This window comes from Patagioenas fasciata, chromosome 5, assembly GCF_037038585.1.
Source record: "Patagioenas fasciata isolate bPatFas1 chromosome 5, bPatFas1.hap1, whole genome shotgun sequence".
In the NCBI taxonomy this organism is placed as follows: Eukaryota; Metazoa; Chordata; class Aves; order Columbiformes; family Columbidae; genus Patagioenas; species Patagioenas fasciata.
In genome coordinates, this window is record NC_092524.1 from 60,765,735 (window position 1) to 60,786,686 (window position 20,952).

Here is a 20,952-nt window from a genome sequence, read left to right on the forward strand (position 1 = left end):
TGTAGAGCTTGGAGATGCTCTTCACAGCCAGGGTGAAGCTCTGTTTGTGAGGACACCCGTGGCCTCCCTTCTGTCATGTGCACCTGTGGCCGCTGGGATGTAGGGCATTTCCTCAGGGTCTAGACTGCTGCCTCTGGCTCCCCCACTCTGTGGGCTCAGCTGCTTTCGTTGTTGGGTTCTGGCCTAAAATCCTGGGTAACGTTTGGGACTGTAGTCCAGGTGTGGTTAGGCGTGTTTTTGTTGTCTTAATACTTCAGCTATTTTCTTATTTGCTCTTTAACCTCTTGTCTTGCTCATCTCTAGATGTGGTACACGTAGGATTATCTTTCTCTAAAGTGCATTGATGCTGGTGTGCAATTGTGGCTAGCACTGTTAAAAAAACTGCAATAGTGTTAGAAAGACTTGGTTCGGGTGTGTGTTTAACTTAGAAATTTTTGCAGTAGCAAGTGATAAATAAAATGAGATTTGGGAGTAAGCTTATGTGTTCATTAAGGAATAATACTCTCACAGAGGGTCTTTTTATGCATTTAAATATTAAATTAACGAGCAACACTGCTGATTTGGGCTGTTCTTTGTTTTCCCCTCAAAGTCCATTCACAGTATTACTGGCTTTTATTATGTTGTTTTCAGGGGTTGATTGTTGGATATTGGATAATTATTTTACAGGACATAAAGGTTTTGATGCTATTTTCATACGTTATTTGTAACTAAGCAGTTTTGAGTAGATACATCCTTTGTTTATACCAAAGTTCGTAAGCAAATATTCTTAATAAGATGCAGGTTTTACCTACTCTGAAACTTTCTTGGTAAGTTTAATTTGTTATGCTATACGTTTGTGAAAATTTGACTTATCTGCTCCTCTTCCTTCCTCTAGTGTTTCCTCTCCAGTCAGCAATTCTCCAGCAGTTAAGATACTGATGTCACCTAAAGCAGATGTTCTGGTTACTGCAAACTGAATCTTTGCTTCACTATGTGAACTTTTGTTTTCTCTGAGTAGCAGTTAACAGTCTGTTTTCCTGAGTTGACTGCTAAGTGTTTTCTAACTGAACTGTGTATGTTCATTGCTCTTGTGACTTATTTGAAGCTTTTAAGCTACCAGGGTAAAGCTAGTTGAAGGTATATTGACGTGTTACTCCTTGGATGTGCTTTATTCTCAGATGGCAGAGCTTACAGCCAAGGAGGAGAACTGTGTGTATATTTGAATAGCAGCCAGGTACATACAGTTTTCACTAGTGTCTGGGTATTGCGAGAAAAACCCAACCTAACAGAAACAACCCCAAATGTTTCCCTGGATGCTGCTTAAACTGGGAGGTGCTCTGACAGTGTGTAGTGATGTTGGTATTTAGATCAGGTTTGGGATATAGAAGCCTCACATCTCCCTTAAAAAGTAGAACATGTTCTTTTCCAATGGTGCTTTGTTTTCCAAGGCTTTTAAGATTATCTTGTTATCTGAACTAGCTCTAAAATAGAAGTATTAGTAATTGAGCTTGTTAGAGAGAGAGAAGGGTTCTCAGAAATTGTGACTGGAATTTTGATCCTTAAATAACTCATTGGTTAACTTTTTAATAGCTCTGATTACATTTAACTGAATGAAAAGAATTTTAGACCCTTAAGTCCTTCCTTGTTTTCAAGACATTTGTGGTTCATGTTAAAACATGTATAGGCTTAAGTGTGGAAACAGTGGTTATTCTCTCTTTGTTTTCTTGCATTTCATAGGTGTAGCTTTCACCAGCCAGCTTATTTGGCTAAAAACACTGTACGCTGTTCTGCACATCTGTGCAGGTGGGAGATTTGCTGCCGTTTGAAATTATTACCACTCGCCTTTCTGTACTGGGGTGGTTTGTGTCGGCTGCCTGCCAGTGTCAGAAATATCAGCTGGGGTAGTGTGAGGAACAATATAGTTTCCAGTCGCCTCATTCGAATCATGTAGGCCATAAATAAAAAGTGCTTAAAGAGACAGCTGAGTTCTCGGACAGTGATCTTCAGCAGGGACATAATGACTGGCCTACAGCCACGTCACCACTATCTGATACAGCCGAAATTTAAGTGTAAGCTAAATTCCAGAAAGTAGCACATCTTACCTGGTGGACTGAGGTGTGGATTCTCTTTGTAGCATGTTGCGGTAAACCCAGCAGCTTTCTTTAAAACATGTTTACCTTTTTCAGTTTGTCTTCTTGCTCTTACACCTTTGCTTTTTTTGGGCTTTTCTCTGCTTCTTAACTAGAGAGTAAAAATATTTTAACCAGATGAAAGTGCTGATCTTCCGTAAAGTTTATCTCGTTTCTGTTTTTGAAAAGATGGACAAAGTGAGGTCTTAGCAGGTGGAATTTTCTCAGCCTTTGGAGAATTTTTTTTCCTGTATCCTCTCCAGTTCCCATTTTTTTTTTTTTTCTCCCTCTCCTTTTCTCCCAAGTGTGGACAGTAGAACTGCATGCAGTAGCCTAGTATCAGTTTGATCAATAAAATGCACATATAAGAGTGGGTAAACCTTTTTGTGTGTTTCCTTAGCATTGTGTTGGGATGTAACACTGAATTGGCTATGATGCCTAGATTATTTTTTTTAAAACTATTATTCAACAATTGCCTTTTAGCATATGTTGTATTTGATGGTCCTTGTTTCTGGACTTAAAAAACTACATTTGCTTATGTTAAAGTGAAATCGAAGTGAAATTTATGAAGAATGGGTAAGTTGAATCTGTCTTCATGTGGGGTTTGTTTGTTTGTTTGTTTCTGTTCGTATGTGTTTTGTTGTTGTTTTGGTTTGTTTTTTTTCCCTACCTGTTTTTGATGATATTAAAGGTAAGTGAACCTTGCATGTTTACTGGCCTGCCTTTTTCCAGAAACTTGAATTTGGAAGCTAAAGTTTTGGGTTTTTTTTTCACCTATTTTGCAATAGAAAGCCGTGAAGGTACCATTTTAAGAAACTAATTTATGTGGATTACAACTACAGGAATCTTGCACATCTGACCAAATAAAAATATTTTCTGAAACCAGCATTGTCAATGTTAATTCTCAGTGTAATATTAATTATGCTAATGCCTTTTATATGCTCAATACCTGGTTGCCTTCTTTCCTATGTAAAAGGTATTTGAAGTTTAACTCTTTGGGGAGGTTTATCACTGAGGAAGAACCTTTCTTTCAAACCATCCTGCCCTCATGCAGGGATCCCTGTCTGGATTGTTTAGAACTGCATGAGAAGAATCTGATACTCTTTATTCTGCATCAGTAGGGTGGAGTAAGTTGAGAACAATTCTTGTTATTTGTCCACAAATTGACAGCTGCGCAAAAGGATGGCAAAGAGTTTATACCAACTCTGAGCTTGCACATGCTTGTGAAGTTTAGTGTATTTAGTATGGAAAGTGGAGATACCAGTCAACTTCTGGTATTGAGTTGCAATTTTTTATTATTCTAAACTGTAGGAACTGATTTACTCTAGTCCTCTAGCACTTCGTCAGGTGTATGCAGGAGTTCCGATTGTTTCACCTTCTGCGTATATTACACTCCACTCTTCTGCATGAAATGTTCTGTAGAATGTAAGCTTTCCAAAGTTTTTTTTAATAATATTTTTGTATTTTCTGAAAATATTGTGCAGTTTTTTCGATGAATTTGTTGTTGTATTAGTAAATTATTTCAGTGGGGGATACAACTGTGGAGTAAAAGGAGATATCTTTCAGTTGTATGTTAACACCTTAAGGAAATCTGAATGTCTTTTTCAGTATGTTTGAAGAAAATATCAGAGGAAGCAGTTTTCCTCTGTGTTTGCAAAATAGTACATTTTATGAATTGGGCCATGTGAGTCTTGTTTTTTTTTTTTGTTTTTTTTTTTTTTTCTTATTATGTGGCAGACAAATTAAAAGGAAATCTGCAGATGAAGAGCTTATGTAAAAGATGTAAAAATTTGTTACGTACAGTGGTGGGAGCCCAATCGGAAATGTAGCAAACTGAGTTCTGGCATATGTTTTCATTGATTTTCTGCTCTAATTGTTCGCTGTGACCGTAACTTCTATGTATCCAATCAGTCTTATAAAACGTTATTATGAACCCACAATGATAGATGATGGCAACTGAAAACCATGAAATTTTGTTTTACTTAAGGAGATGAGCTCTTGCTTTGGGAATGATCTGTTGACTCTTTTGCTATTCTGGAAGAGAACTGTCTGATTTGATCAAGAAGTTTATGTTCAATCCAGAGTCAGGGTTTCAGATTAACTTCCAGTAAGTCAAATGAAGAAGTACAACTATTTGAAATAAAATGATTCAGTAACTTCTTAAAGAATACGGAGCTAGTTGTTAAATGCCATTAAATATCCAATGTTTTAATTTAGTTGTCTATCTTCACACCATTTCAGTACGTGCAGACTACATTTTGGAATAAATGTAGAAACAGTACATGCAGCATGTTATAACTTCTGGCATTGTTTTTGTTTTAGAATTATTCTTGAAGTTAAAAAATAACTATTCAGCACCAAAAAGGGTCTTTATCAGTTTATTTGGTATAACTGATATTATAATAATATTAAACCATTTATCTTCCACAGTATAAAGTTCCCATAGAGCCTAAAAGCTACGTGACAAATACTGAAGTTTTTGCCCAATACTTTGTGGGTTGATACTATTTCATAATACAGAAAGAAGTATTTTCTTGTTGACATCTGTATATGGCTAAAAGTAAAATGCTTCAGTTTTTTTAGAACCATCTACATTTTTGGTTAAAAGGTGCCTTCAAACACAACATTGTTAAGGTATTATAAAGGTAAAGTTCGTATACTGCATACTAGCTATAATCAAACATTTTAATTTCTGAACTTGGGGAAAAAGGGGAGCATGTCACATTTCTTATTCCTAAGTTTGTGGATGGCAATCACTAGAAAGGAGTGCAAACAGCTACATAGCTTTTGAAAGAAACACAAACTGACTTAACTCGATGGGTAGTAATAGGGTAGATTCCAGATTCTATGAGAGAAGGTGGGAAACATGCTTTGTGTGGTTTTGTCGACATAACTTGAAACAGTGGGGATTTCGTCTTTGTCTGATTTGTTGGAACTGTCTCCACGCAGGCTGAAATGTTCAGAACAATTTGTATTCCATGCATCTACCAGTTGGTCTTGTTGGTTTTCTCTTTCAATGGTGGTAAGAAAATCTTTTAAAACTTGCTTGAATATGTAGACAATTTCCCAAGGTAAAACATCGTTTTCTGCCAAAACTTCACGAAATCTAGAAACAAACAAAAATTGAAATCTAATCACCAGTGTCTAAAACTGTTTTGTTTTGTCTGTAGTCTCAAAAGGGGAGAGGAATGAGAAGGAAGTGACTGTATTCTGGTGTCATTTATTCCTTGCTGCCACATTTCCCCACACACCTCCCCCAAAAGATTACAAGAGGAAAAGAGCTCTAACAATGCATTGGATGTGTTCCGGCTATTATGAGGATTGAAAGCTACTGTTATTGAGTATGCTCTTTTTTTTATTTTTTGTGGCCCATCTGGGTAACTTAATTTAAACTGACTTTGCCCTTAGGTATATTCTGGGCTTTAAAAGGCACATAGCCTTGTTCTGTCATTTCTACATGTCCCTAGCAAATTTATTTAAAATACAGGCATAGGAGAATTTTTTGTTGTAAAATGTAGGGGGGTTTGTTTGTTAATTTTTTTTAAATGGATTTTTTTTTTAAACACTTCTTTACTGGTTTTATAACCTTTCACGTATTTTTTGGACAGTGAGGCTGGGTTTCCAGTACATTGCATTAGTGCTTTCATTTGATTTTTGGTTATTGAGTTACTGTTTAATAAATACTGGGGATAAAGGGGGAAAACTGGAAGTATTGAGAGGTCACATGCATGTGAGGCTTCCCTTGTTTTGGATTAGACCAGGAAAATCCTGATAAAACTTCCTTTAAGTACAACATATTAAAGCAAAGATATAATTTATAAAGCACCTTTAAAAATGTGTTCCAGTTACTGGTCGCTGTTACTTTGGAAGAAAGATCAGAGCCAAATATACACTTGAATTAGGAAGAAGAATCATCTTACTTACGATAAAGTACTCAAAGTTAGAGAAAAGAATTACCTGCTGAGAACAGTTCCTGTTTGGCAAGGCTGGATTTGTGAGCATAGAACTTCGAGCTGCCGTTGCTCAGTAGCTGGAATGGTGGCTTGAGGGTTCTGGTAATTCTTCAGCCAGTTGTAATCCGTGCCAGTCTTTGGGACTTTCTGTTCATTTTCAATTTCTTGCACTAATCTTTCACGCTCTTTCAGGTGCCATTTCAGTTCCCTCAGCAGGGTTTTTGTAACTACCTCTGATCCAGGATATCTTGTGGGTTTGTAGGAATCATTTTTTGGCCATTTCATCCAGCCAAAAAGTGGCATTTTTAAGCTGTGAGGCGAAAGAAAAAAATATTTTTTTCTTATTTCTTTCTGACCAATAGTATTTGTACCTCTAGACTTCCTTCTTAGCAGCTGAATGTTTAAAGGAAACTTTATTAGTGATTATAAAATATTTTGGAATATAATATAAATAGTGACAATGATAATTGCCAAGCCATAATTAAATCTGACAAGCTTTACATTTTATAATATTTTCTGTCTGTTTTCTGAGTTAACATAACTATGGGAAGTTTATAACATTTAAAAGTGCTTATCTATCATCCTGAAAATAGTTCATTTTTTATCCTGGTAGTATAGATGGTTAAACAAACAAACAAAAAACCACCAACAAAACCCCGAGCCTCAGAAATTGAAAGTAACCCATACATTTTAAAAGTAATTAAAGTTAAGTGCTAGAACTCCGAGTGATCTGGTTTTGGAACTTCTGTATAAATTTTTACTTTAAATAAATTCTTGTTTACATCACTTGGAGACAGGAATCTGATGGAATAGGCTTTTAAGTTGCAGTTTGTTACAAATTATGCAGACACAAACATGAATTGGAATAAAATAAAATAAATTACCTTCGCAGCTGTCTGTGAGCAGTGTTGTTTCAGGTGGGTTTGCTTGAAGGTCTCTTATTGTAGCATATCCTGTTCCCAGGCTGTTATTACTGCTGGAAGAAAACAAGGTTTTTTCTTTTTTCTTGTTATTCATTTACTCAAACTGTACTTAGAAGAATGACTTTCTGTACTGAATATGGCAGTTTAAGTTTTTCTGCTCTTAAAGTTCTTTTTCATCCTCTGTACCAGAGAGAAGCAGTAATCCATTTAACCTAACATGGTCTCAAATACTTTCTACAAAGTCCATTAAGATCTCCTACCTTTCAATTGAGTTCTGCCAATGGCAGCAATTTAAAAAAAGATGGTAACAATTTCAAATGCTTGTTGCTAAATCCGTCCAAAGGTATTGTTGATAGTGAGATGAATAACGATAGTCTGGAGCAGCTACAGATGTGCTTCTAGCTGAAGTTAAGGCTGTCGTATGATGTGATGCTTGGCTGTGCGTAGCTGTAGGTCACGGTTTAGAGCTGTATTTTTATGCCTGTAGAGTGCTAAAAATAGCTATGTTGCTTTTATCATCAAACTAAACTTTCAGGCCATTGAGATGCTGGAAGACTTTTCTCCCATTAGAGGGGGATCAGGCTGTTCTACAGTCATTTTTAAACAGCTAAGAATAGTCTTTCTCTAGGAAAGATCAGCTAAAGCCTTTGTTAAGTGAGTGTTGACAGATAATAACTATTTGACAGTTACCCAGGATTTTGCTGCTATATTAAATACTTCTTCCAGATGAATTTCATCAGTCTCATGGTACTACACTTTTTCATTACTGTGCATAGCTGTTAGCATTTTTAATTAACATTTCAAATGTGTCTTAAGAAGGCAGTCTGTAACACCTACGGTGTGCCATGAAAGACACATTAATCTAATTAAAGGAATAGAATGATAAGAAGATGCAAATTGAGGTCAAGCTGATGCAAAAAGCCCAGATTTGTAAGTCTTACCATAGACTTTGCTTTTCTCTCAACTGTCTGTCAGTTGCCAGCTCCCTCTTTCCTTGATGAGTATTTTGAGCATATTCATTTTTAAGATTCATTTTCAGGGATAGCATCGTGCATGCTAAAGGTCGCTGAAGCAGCCATTTTCCGTTCCAGTTATCTGGTCTCTTCCTATTAATCTAAAGCGTAGGCATGGTGTATGAAAAACCTTCTCTTCTGCTCTTTCTTGTTCTAATGACTCTCTTTGCTTCTGTGAGTATTTTTCTTTCCTGCTTTTTTGCCTCCACCGGTGTGTTGAGCTGTTGGGAGAACAAGGGTTCTGTAGATTTGTTCTAGATGTCATACAACATAAAAGATGATGTGTGTGGCTGTTATTGAAGTTGATATTACTTATACATTGGAAAAATTCAAATGTCAGTATTAATCCTCTTCAACTGAAAGGTTTTCACATTGCATTGTATGTGGTACTATGAAAAAGGGAGGTAGGTTTATGGTGACAGAACCGTCCTGACAGATTTTCAGATGAAATTACAATGCTTCTTGCCACCTCCTTTGCAGCACAGTTAACGTGTCACCACCTTTTTCTCCACTGTATCAAAGAGGAAAGTAAACTGCCATACAGTATGAAACTGTTGTAGTGTCTTTGCAGATTAAGGAGATGCATACTGAAAGGTGTGCAAATTAATTGAGAAACCTACAACAATTTTTTTGTTTTACATAATCTTTGGTTACATCATCAAATTTTGTGAGACGGGATACTGAGAATGATATTTATCTTTCCAGTGATAGGAGAAGATTAAAGCTAAACATTTGTATTGCTGCTTCTTTTGTCTCTGTTTCAGATCTGTACTTAGGGAGGAGGTGACTGCGCATGTGAGGCTGGCATTGGGAACTGGACCTTCCAAGAAGAGCAGTGTTTTATACAGTTCCTGGCCAGGGATTAACTCTGAAAGCTTTGTGGAGGTTTACAGTTCCATCCAGCCATCCCTAAATGTACCTGTGGTTCTGCAGGGCTATGTTGGGACAGAAGTTTTGGCTTGACTTTGGCTGATAGTGGGTCTGTGCCCCAAAGGCATTAGCGAGTTTGTCTTTATTAGGACATACAGTTATTATTTAACCTGAGGGGGGAGCTTAATTTTGATTCTTCTCATTAATTTTAGGCAGTTCCTAAAATTACAATTAAAAAAATAACAAATTATGTGAAGTCTTTACTACTTTCCCTTAGGTTTCTTTGCCTTTTTATGTTCTTTGACTCTCTCATTGTTGGGGAAAAATGTTTTGGTCTCCTTAACATTCATCTAGCAATCTTGCACTTTCCTTCATTCTGTAGATTTAGATAACTCTGAGATGTTGTGTTTTTAAGAGTGGTTTGTCATCTTAAGCTTCTGAATCTCTCTTGTCTTTGGCACTTCATCTCATTACTCACTTTTTAAAAATTTTCTAAAAGTTTCAGGCCTAGCACTTTTGTTTTATTACTGTAACTTACCCCAACAAGGTCTTCTTTTATAGTTTATATTTTCCTTTTCTGGATTTTTCCCTGCTGGTATTAGTGACTAAAACATATTATAATACTTGAGTGAGACCATAACATTAGTTATATAATGATGCATAGTTTTTCTCTTTTTTTAGTAAGCCATAATTTACTCTGCCATTGCAGCAGAGCAGGTGTTTGCTAATTGATTTTTTCCTGTAAATTAACCCTAATTGTCTGTTTGTATAATATAAAATGTAAATTGAAGATTCTTTGAACTTTTTTTAGACTTTACTTCAGCATCCTTATTTTACTTTGTTTTCCTAATTTTTGAGGAAAGGAATCTAATGAACTGCTAAAACATCTGTTGTTTCTCCAACTTAGTAGTTTTCCTTGTACTGCCATGAATGATACCTCCTCTTCCGTAGGTTAATCAGAAAGAGTGTCTTTTCATGTGAGCGTTTCTCTTTCTGTAGCATAATTTAGGCTTGTTTTCTGGTGCTGTTCTCAAATTGAACTGAGGGAGCAGCAAGAGCTGCTGGTGCCAGAGTGCATATTTCCTTCCATAAATCAATTCAGACAGTTTTAGTGGTCTTTCCTTTCTTGCTATGGCAGGTCCAGGTTCATCAGCAAAGAGCCTTATTCCAAAACAATAGCTGTACAAGAGCACACGCTCATTGACTAAATGTGGCATCAAGGGTGACAGCCAGTGGATAAAATGGGATCTGTTCCTTTACATCCCTGTGTAAGACACACAGGTTATTTCTTTCTATTTTAAAATGTGTATGTATACAGCAGACTTCTTAAAACCTTGGTGATTAGCTTATTTTTTATCTTGTGGGCTTCTTGATACCAAAAAAAAAATGTATTCTAAAGTGTTAATGTCGTCTTTTATCTCCCATACTCGCTGTTCTCCAGCCAACCACAAGTACAGGGGAGATTCACATCAAACAGTTCCTACTTTTTGATCTGATTGTCAATTCTACCAGTTTACAAAGATGTTTCTCACTTAAGGACTTGGCTAGGAAACTGTGTAACCTGGTTTGTTGGGATGTTAGAGGAGGGAAGGAGAAAGAGGAATATCTCATGAAGTGATGGAACAATCTAAATACACATTCGCAGCAGTGACTCTGCTTTGTTGTGGTGAGGATCTCTTATGTGTTATGGTGGATATATTTGATTTCCCTGTGGCTTTTAGCAGTTCTGGTTTCATGACGTGGCTTACAAATACAGAAGTGAGGAATCATTGAAGTAGCTTAATTTATATTCCCGTGTACACAGAGCAAGCATAATTTACATAAAATTACTCTAGAATAGATTAATATGGAAAGGTGTGGGGGGTTTTCCCCACTGGTTTCAGTAAACATGCACACAGCCTCTAATTTAGAAGGTGATCTTCATAATGACTGACTCCATAGATCACCAGTCATAATAACAAGCATGTCCTGGTACACGTGGCAGAACAGTTCCTACTGCGGCCATGTGTTTATTCTATTATTTCTGTTATTTTCTTTCACCCTTAAATATGAGGCGCTGTTCCATTTCCTGCTTGATTCATTCTGGTTAGTAGGAAGCATATTTAGGGAGTCTGTTGTTAGTTCCTACTTGAGGAGTTAGTTCCTCCTACTTGAGAGGAAAGAAGCGCCAATCTGCTGTGGTATTAGCACGTCATCTTTAAAGAATTTCTCCTTAGACAGTGCTGCATCTGTGGTGGCGGTTACGTTCTGGGTGTGTTTTGTGCTGAAGACACCCATCTAAACCTGTCACTTGCTGTGAGAACCCTCTGTTTCGAAGTAGTTTTATTCAGACAAGTGTGGCTTGGTGTGAAGATGTGAAAGTCCGGTTCACGGCCTAATCTTTAACCCGAAAATGACTGGTACTCAAAATGTTCTAGGAATTGCTCTTTTGCCTCTTTCTGTTTGACATCAGAATTGTTATGGGGCACCTGATGATTAAGATATTCTGGAATCAAATAACTGGTGTGAGGCTGCTAAAATTTAGCATTTACTTAAGTAAAAATATTGATTGCTTTTAAAGTTTTCTGAATCTCTCCTCGTTGATACTCTTACAGTTTTGTATGTTACCAACTAGGACCCCTCAGCTCTATGTTAAAGGCATAGCACAACTATAGAGTAAGAATATTTACATACAGTTGTGATGTAAGTGCAACAGACATGGATTTAAATGGCTGGAACATACCACAGGGAAATGGAGTGAGTCAAGTTAGGATGCATTTTCTGAGGGTACTAAATATACCTGGATTTTAGCTTTGTTGCTACAATGGCAAAGCATAACTCCAAAGGAATGCTTGAAGAATAACAGTGAGGTGTTTTTGTGGATGTTTATGGGGAGCTTCCTCTAGTATAAGCAGTAGCATTAGAGAAAAGTGGGTTCTTACTTGGAAATCATCATAACTAACCTTAATACCAGCTACTTTAGAAGATGGGACTGTTCATGGCAAGGTAATATTTCTTAGCTAAAGAGAGGTGACACAAGATGTTTATTTTGTGCTAATGCTTTCTCAAATATCTTGAAAGCTTTTTAAAAAAAAAAAACTAAGTAATATAATTTATTTAGCACAGGAAACTTGGATATTTGCATGGTGTGTGGTTTAGTAAGTTTTACGTTCTGATTATGACTTTTCAGTACTACTGTAATAAATAATTTGCTGTAATACAGAAGGCATATTCTTGAAACAGACTATCATTCTTGTAAAATCCAAAATTCTCACAAATAAAGGTCTCTGGGGATCAACTGTTTTTCCAGTGTAGTGCTTACTTGTGAACAAGTGAGGTTCCTGTAACTGTATTCTGAGAGAAAAGCTGCAAATCCAGCTCTGAGTACAGCAAGAAGACTTTAGTCTTGATATGTCTTAACATCACATGTGCGAAGGAACTTCCTAGACTGACAACCAGGTTTTATAATAAAAAAGTAGTAGCTCCAGGTTTACCTAGACTGCTATCTATGCCTTTCTGTAAGAACTACAAATTCAATACTTACTTGAGCTGATTGTTTGTATTGTTGGACAACACACTTCTCTTTTGTCAGACAGCCAGTTTGAGAAATCATTGGTGCTGTGCGGCCGTTGGTTTTCCTGTCTGGTGCCATGGGGCTGTGCTTTTAAACCATCTCACAGAAGTGTTTCTAGATAAAAATGAAATCAACCTTTCAGAAATGCTTCCATTTAACCGACTGTTGCACTGATGTGAACAGCAAAGTGACAAATGGTGAGAACAGGTGGAGGAGAACCTTGTTATTCTTTACTTTGGAAGATTTTATGGCGTCTATACCATCTGAGATGCTACTGACTCTTGCAACTGAAAGAGGCAAGAAATATATCTTTCCTTATGATTGAGACTCACAATGACATATCAAGAAATTATCACGCTTCTTATTTGACCAAAAATGTTGATAACAGATTGTAACCATTGCTAGCTAGCTAACATTTCAACACATTGGCATAGTGGTATATGTTCCGTATTTCTCTGTTAGCATCTGTAAGTAATACAGTCACATACTACTGTTCGCTGCCTCGGATTTTGTGTGAAGGGCTGACACATTAAGCCCAGTAGGCAGCCAAGTACCACGCAGCCCCTCACTTACTCCCCACTCATCCCCAGTGGGATGGGGTAGAAGAATGGAAGAGCGAAAGTAAAAAAACTGGGGGTAGAGATAAAAGCCGTTTTAAGATGTGAAGAATTGGAAGAAGAGAGAAAGAAAACAAGTGATGCAAAGGCAGCGATGCTCCACCTCCCACAGGTAAACCAATGCCCAGCCAGTTCCCAAGCAATAGATGGCAAACCTGAAATGCCCATCTTTTCCCTTTTTATTGCTGAGCATGACAGTATATGGCATAGAATAATCTTTGGTTAGTTTGGGTTACCTGCCTGGCTGTGTCTGCTCCCAACCTTTTGCCCACCCCCCCAGTCTATTGACTGGGGGGGCAGTGTGAGAAAGAGAAGGCCTTGATGCTGTGTAAACGTACTCTGCAATAACTAAAACATTAATCTGTTAGGAGGACTTTTCTGGCCACAAATCCAAAACACAGCATCATGGGGCTGCTATGAAGAAAATTAACTCTGTGGCCAGGCCCAGTACAGTTAGATGGAAAGGTTACCAATGCTACCAGTCATCTGTGAAAAGCAAGATTGAATTTTTGTAGCTATCTACCTAGCAGGTTGCATGATTTGCTTCCATTTATAAACACAGCCTCACTCTTTGGATTTAATGATCAACTTTGCAGGACATTTTTCTTCCAGTTTGACAGAACAACTCACTGTAGCTGTTTCAGGCTGCAGACATATGGCGAGTCTACCTCCTGTGATTGCTTCAGACTGTGGGTTTCACTTCTTAACAACTATGAACAAAACTTCCCATGAGCATACACGAGAGTCCTCTTGGTAAGACTCTTGTTTGGTCTTTGCTGTGACAGCTGTGAACAGTAATAATTCTCTTTTAGCAGTGTTAACTGACAGAAAGTTGTGTGAGTTATTGTACTTCTGTTGCTGTGATGAATAAAACTGGGACATGTTTGAAGCAGATTTCTTCCAGTTGGACTGTCTGTAGCATTAATGTCTCTGGTGCTGGTGACACTTCACTAATAGGCAGGGGAGTTACATGGGAGTGTGAAATTGAGGGGTTCTTGCATTTGATGCTAGTATTAACAAGCATTTTTTTAATTCAGCACAGTCTTCGACTTGTGTTGTATTTCATTCAGAGATTTAAGCTGGATTTTACCATGTTGATAACCAAATGCTTTTGTTTTAATTTTCTTGTTATGGGAGGTTTGTTTTTTGTTTTTTTTTCTGTTTGATCAAGTTCCTTGCCTCTCTGGCTAAAGAGGAGGGATGAATGTTGAAGTTTTCAGGACTGCTGTGGGAATGTTGCTGAAGGATCAGAAACAATGTTTGATAGAGGAATTGTGCTTTTGGTTAAAATAAATAAATATAATCACCCACCTTCTAATTTGTAAGTAATTATAACAACATTAGTTTCTAATATCAGGTGTTTCATGTGTGGTAAAGAGGTAGTTGCTTGTGTGGCTTGTCACCGTCTGCCACAGGTGACAGCTGTGCTCTTCCAACAGTCCCTGTTTGAGCTGTGGCTGCAGAAAGAGGAGTTCATCAACGGCTCATCTCCAAGAAGAGTCCGGTTCTGTGAAACCCAGCACTTCATCCCAGCTTCCCCCACTGGCCTGAAACTCCAAAGCAGGAGACAGTAAACTTGAGGATTTGGGATGTTTTGTCCTGGCATTTGTGGTTGTTATTTTTCTTGGATTTTAACTGTGGTTAAGGGTGGAAGATGGAAGGTTTTGCAGAGCTATTAGTTTGACATAGAAGAAATGTTTCTGAGATGTTGAGTTTACATAATCTATCCAAATCCAAACATTTCCATTTGAGCTTTTCAGGATTTTGTAAAGTAGTTTTAGTGCACTCCCTCTATCTCTCCATCTCCCCAGCTTTTAAAACAGGAGCTCTGAATAACTGCTGTGAGGAAGAGCAGTGCAAGCCTTTAAGATGCCCATATATAAAGATTTAAAATCTAGCTAATTACCTTTTCAGAACAGCTCTCGAGTGGGGAAAAAGCGTGCACCTCATTTATTCTTAGATTCTTAAAATAATCTGTAAATTACTTCATAAATTTAGTATTTCATACGTTTCACTTATTCTGAATTCTATTAACAATCTATTTTTGTGACCTGAAACATTATGGCTTTTGAATTACAGTACATTACTTCGTTAAAGGTAGTGTATTTTTGCAGTTAAGACCAGTCTTCTAAAGGTATGGGACACCAACTGCCAGTTAAAAGGAATTTTTAGTATGTCCTTCAGTAAACCCAGCAGAAGGTTATTTACTGTCATGGCAAATGTTCAGTTATGTAAAGTGTCACATTATTTTAGTTTCAGAGAAGAGACTTTGAAACAGTCTACTGTATATATCATACTAAAATTGTACAGCAAAATATTGCTCTGTGTGCTATAAGGCTAAGCGTTTTTTTCAAGTGATTTGCCCCCAAAGATCTCAAAGTAGGTGGACAGCTGGTGTGTGTGCTAGAAGCTGTGGCTTAGGGCAGTGCTCCTCTTGTGATCTGTGGAATAAGTGACACTAGTTTTATGTTCAGCTCTCAGTCCCATGTGAGCAGGGATTTTTGTGTCAAATGAGGCAGAACGTAAATCGGCAAAAAGTACATCTGTAAGAACTTTCAAAAACACAGCCCTAGAACACTTGGATTTTTCAGTTGTTTGTCTCCAAGATGGAAATGTTCTTGAAGTTATATGACCTTAAATAGGAGCTTATACCCAAAATTAAGTAGTTAGAGACTGAGTCTGAAATTGGATAAGCAAGCATCTTAATCCTTGGAATTTCATTACATACTTGAATATTTTCTTCATACAGTCAGGTTTCCTGCTGAGTAGTTATTTTTTAAGGGAATAAGACTGTATGTATCTGTTCATTTAATAGGGCTTTTTTTTCAAGCGTCACTTCTGGAGATATGAGGTGTGTTCATTGGCATTGTAGTATATGTCACTGAAAAGAGCCACACAAATTACCTGTCACACTTGTGTTTGAGACTGGGCAATTGATTCTATTTTTGGTAACTAAATATATGTAAAAATGCTTTGGTTAATACTTCGAATGCTCAAATACAAGCATTTACTGAATGCACTCTGTTATGATGGCCTTGTTGGCTTATTAGAGGTCACTCTATAGCTTGAAGAAAAGGAAGACCTTTCTCTAGCTGAATTTATTTGAAGAAAGGCACCCTCTGTGTATTGGAGAGCATTTACAATTGGATGTGTCAACAATTTCTGGTGTTAAAATGTGTTTCCCTTCTGGAAATTACCCTGAAGTGGCAGCTGCATTTAATTTTATGTTTATGACATGCAGTTTTCCTTTAAACCCAAATAAGAAATATTTTTAAAGGTTTTGTCCCAATCAAATGCTCAAAATTAATTTAAGTAGTCATATGTGCCAAGATCGGTCACACTTCATAAAAATGTTATAGCAGTTAAACTAGATAGTAAGGAATAAGGAAAGTAGTCTGTTATTTCAGCAGAAACAGTGTTAATTTTCTTCCAGAAAGGGTCATGCTGTGTACTGCCTTTTTCCCTGTATAGAAAATGTCCTCCTGACCACTGCTTGTCAGGCTCCAAGTTCCCATGTCTGCTACTTCTGAGTGTTTTCCAAAACAGGTAGATCTTGATGTGTACACATTCATGGGTAGCTGACATGTTATGTTTTACAGGTACTAGAACATATCAAGATTTACTTGTTGTTGAGTGACATTAGGAATTGATTGTGTTCTTGGTGCTTTTTTAATTTTGTCTGCCTTTGTTCACTAAGGATGGACGTAATGTCGTATGTTTGCAGGCTCAGTCACAGAAATCTGACCACTTTTGAGGAGGAAACATGCCCTTGATTTGAATAAGGTCAAACTCTCGTATTTTTTTAAAATGAGGGTGAAGTAAGAAAAAACAGCATCTGAAATCTCCTGTGTTCCCTTAAATTGATTACATTAATTTTTCAGTAATTGCATTAGAGTAAAAAAATTCTTCCTACAGCCACTTAATTTGTTAAAATTCTGAATGTGTTTCTTGTGTGCAACTGACAAGTCATCATTTACCAGTGCTGTAATGTTTGAGGGATCAGAAGACCTTGGGGAGTCTCAAGGTGGGTGAGCAGCAAGGCTGGAATCTGGAAAGCCTAATCAATATATGCTTTAACAGGGCAGGTGTACTGAAATGTGGGTTTTCACTGTGTCAGAGGGAGCAGAAATGGAGAAGACATAATGGGTATATTGGACAGACACGAGTTTCAGAAGCAGAATCCAGAAAGCTCCCTTCATTAGTCTTGTTCTTTCCTAGCCTGGAATGGATTTGAATTTTCTGAATCTTGTCATTCCTCTGCTGTCAGCAAATGTTTGTTGAAACTCATTAGAAAAATGTTCCATCCCTTTCTGTTTGTCCAGGTATATATGAGATGATGATTCCTATTGATGGCTTATTAAAGATTACTTGTAAGGATTGTATTGTTCTAATGATTTAGGAGTGTGCCAGAGGGCTTAGTAATGATTTTTTTTCCCCCATTTTGCTTAAAAAATAACGATGTTCTGTAAGCTTTTAATTTTGTAAAGCTGCAAAGCTCATCATTAAAACATTGAGAAATGATGTAATGAAGGTTGTTTGTTAATTTCATGTGCCCATATGCAATTCCCCAATTGCATATGATTTTCCCCAAGACTGTATCCTGATTCAGTGCATCGAGTGAGCAATGTTCATTCTTAATGACTGGCTATTAAATATTTTCTTCATTCACTGTGTAGCCTGAGGTTTATTTATTGCATGCTGTTTTCTGAAGATGGAAAACCTAATTTCTGAAAGAAAATATCCAGATAACCAAACAAAACCAATTAATGTATTCTCACAAATCACCGAGGTTGTACTGTCCTCATTTTCCTGGAGCTGTGCAGGCAAAGGTCAAAAGCATGGACACACTTCTGTGAGCTCATTTTGAATTGCTTAATACTCCATCTCCAGGAGCATTTAGGTGAATGGTATTACATAAAACTGTTTCGTAGCTGACTTTAGTTGCTGCTTAAATACTGATGCTTCTGCAAGGTTTCTGCAACAAATGAGGATCACAGTTCTACCTTTCCCATCCTTAGCCCTTACCCCTCTGTGGAGTTTTTTTGTTGACATGATTTGTTTGCTATTGCTCAGGGCTCTGAAAGTCAAGTAGTACCTGCTCCTCCATGGTAGCATTTACTGTCTTAATCAGTTGGTGGTTTTTTCTTGCAGAGGACTGAAGGACAAGTTGTATATGCTACATAACCAGGTTTTCTTGCCTGAAGGTGTGTGAGGCTGAAGTTTTACAGAAAGGACAAATAATTGGTCATATCACTAAAATCTGTTTTGTATGTGCATACAATGCTGCCAAATTGAGATTGCCTGGCAAAACTTAAATATGTTCTTTTCAACTAAATGCTCAACTTTGAGACCTTCATCGTATTCTTGAGTTTTACTTGTATTTTATATACATTCCCTGGAATGACCTACTTAACAAGTGGTCTGATGTGATGTGCATGAACTTTTCTGACTTGTACCTCAGATTCAGGCTTATTGTGAAGTGTTCCCTGTCCCAGCTGTTCCAGAAGGATTAGAATGATGAAAATACTGCAGTTTGCTTGCCGAAAATAGGCAGCTGTTGCTCTTGTAGCAGTTGGGCAGATGCACGTATTCCTCTTGGACTCTGCTTTAAAAGATAATTGAGATCCAGGGAAAAATTGCCTTAGCTACATGCCTAAAATATTATTAAAATAGGATAAGAAGCCAGTTCTTGTTTTATTGACAGCAGTAGGTGACAAGTACGGGGTGTTTCAGAAGTAACGACTGATGTGAATGAGCCGTTTGTGGCAGAGCTGCACTGGCACAGGATTTGCAGTGTCCAAAGTTGGGTGCTCGGTGTCATCAAGGTACAGTGAATTACTCTATCATGAGAGCTGTGTGACACAAGCCCTGTTGTCTTCAGCTGAATTGTTTTTGGAGTCAGTGTCGATTATTATTAGGGTCAAGAAATAGATTCTTCTGCGACAGTATCCTTTTATAAGATGTCTCGAAGATACAGCTGCTGAGAAGCAGGTTTGCTATGCATTGTGTAACAAAAGCTTGCACTGGGCCCAGAGTTTAAATTAAAGTGCAAAACCATAGTTTCTGACTCCTAGTTTTTATTTTGGTTTTTTTTTTTTTTCGGTGTTGGTTTTTTTGATTTTTATTTTTTTTGTTTTGTTTTGTTTGATTTTTAAAAAAAAAAAGTCAAATGGTGCTTTTAGTGTGTCCAGAACTCTTCTGCATCCAAGTTTGTTTATGATTTAATAACCATGTAGTTATTGTACATATGCTGCTTTGTTCCCTGGTGAAATTCATGTGGTTTTCTTACGCTGTCTATGTAGAAGAGAAATTTTTTTTAATCCTATTTCACTCTTTATGTCATGGATAGACTTTGTCTTGTGTGTAATGAATTTCCATAAGATTAGATGATCAGGTGATTATGGTGTGGTTTGGTTTGGGGTGTTTTTGTGTGTGCGTGTTGTTTTTTCCTCAGCCGCAATCATTTCTTGGCTCAAAGACCAAAGTTCTTTCCTTAAAGCAGTAAGATGATTGTGTTTACTCCTGTCTGCTTCCCCGTCTTCAGAGAATCACACAATAATTGTCTGTATTTTCTTAATTGTACTGTGTCAAGAATGGATGAAACAGAGTTGTTTCATTTTTTCTAGACAAAATATTGCACTTTTATTAGGAGAGAAATTCCTAGGTATTAAAAACTTAACAAGAGCTCCCAAAATATAATTTTTTTTTTTTTTTTTAATCCAAACAAAAAGATTTAACGTGTCACTTTCCTCAGGCTGGTATCTAACTGCAGAGACAAAATTTGTTTCTGAAGTTTGTTCATTGAACTAGTTCCTGCTTGACATAGAGACGCTGAACTTAGTTTATAAAGCTGTTGTTTGCAGACATATCTGTGACCAGTAGATTGGGAAGCATTTATTGATTTGTCATTTCTTTCCTCTTCAGGCTGCCTATCACAGAGAGTGTTGGGACTGAATATGCTGACAAATACAAACAAGCAGAGGCACAAGAGCTAGGTGGAGTTGGAAATGATCGGTTTGTCTATAAACCAGGTAAAAAAAAAAAAAAAATATATATATATACACACACACACACACACACACACACACATTTGGCTTCTATTATAAACTCAGATACACCTGTCCATTTCCTCCCTGTGATCTTTCTTACCATCTCCTCCTCTAAAAAAAACTATGAAACCTTACTGTGTATTTCTTGATTATTTAATGCTGTATGTGCATTTGTTTGCTTTGTATAAGGCATGGTATTAAAAAGTAAGTACTGTATTTTTTTGAAACCACAATGTGTAATGCTGCTGCATAGATACATGTGCGTATGTCTGGTTTATTGTATTGATAAATGTAGATATGTGATTGAAGCATATCTGCCAGGAAAAGATACCACTCATTGCATTCACGTCTTTATTCTGTTTTCCCATTTTCTCTCCATGTTATTTCTGTGGGTACTTGATTGTTGCTTTGAACTCCCTTTAGAGAGAAATTTGCTTGCACTTCTTTCCGAAGAGCTCTGGTAAAAGCAGTATGAGGCTGACTCACTTGTCAGGACAGCTCAGCTTCAAATTCTTACTGTGCCTCCTAATTTCCAAATTTGTTAATGTGGCTGATTTCCCAAGAAAAGGACATTTATGTGTTTTGTCTGTTCTGCATGTCATTCTCTGTAATACATTTTTCTGTCCTTTGCTGATATACCAAAATTTGACAAATTTAGAAATTACTGTCCTTCAATGCTTCTGCACATCGTATGACTTCTGGGACTCATGTAGGTGCTGAAGCTGTTTGGTCTGCCCTCGGCTGAGAGGCAGGAGGTGCCGTTGGCCTGTCCAGCATGTGCAGCATATCACCACAGAATACTGTGTCTTGTTCACTTGATGCTACACAAAATTTCTGGGACAGCAGGAGGTGTCGAATGGTGAAAA

General features: G+C 37.2%; 2 protein-coding genes across 7 annotated transcripts in view; one reads left to right on the forward strand and one right to left on the reverse strand.

The window, feature by feature from the left end:
- The window catches only part of TDRD9 (tudor domain containing 9), an 83,995-nt gene that overhangs the window by 207 nt on the left and 62,836 nt on the right, over positions 1-20,952 (forward strand). For all 3 annotated transcript variants that reach the window (XM_065838818.2, XM_065838819.2, XM_071809698.1), the window contains exon 2: positions 19,962-20,068. In XM_065838818.2, the coding sequence (XP_065694890.1) occupies positions 19,962-20,068 (107 nt within the window). The remainder of the gene's footprint in view (positions 1-19,961; positions 20,069-20,952) is intronic.
- Positions 4,296-8,253, reverse strand: RD3L (RD3 like). Of its 4 annotated transcripts, none has more exons than XM_071809700.1 (4): positions 7,926-8,253; positions 6,946-7,034; positions 6,066-6,371; positions 4,296-5,214 (listed from the first exon to the last, which is right to left on the reverse strand). In XM_071809700.1, the coding sequence occupies exons 3-4, from the start codon at positions 6,362-6,364 to the stop codon at positions 4,917-4,919; spliced, it is 597 nt and encodes a 198-aa protein (XP_071665801.1). In that variant the 5' UTR covers positions 6,365-6,371; positions 6,946-7,034; positions 7,926-8,253; the 3' UTR covers positions 4,296-4,916. The 4 variants fall into 4 exon arrangements, with proteins under 4 accessions (XP_071665801.1, XP_071665800.1, XP_071665802.1 ...); XM_071809699.1 differs by having other exon boundaries at positions 6,946-7,037; XM_071809701.1 differs by lacking the exon at positions 7,926-8,253 and adding an exon at positions 7,245-7,919.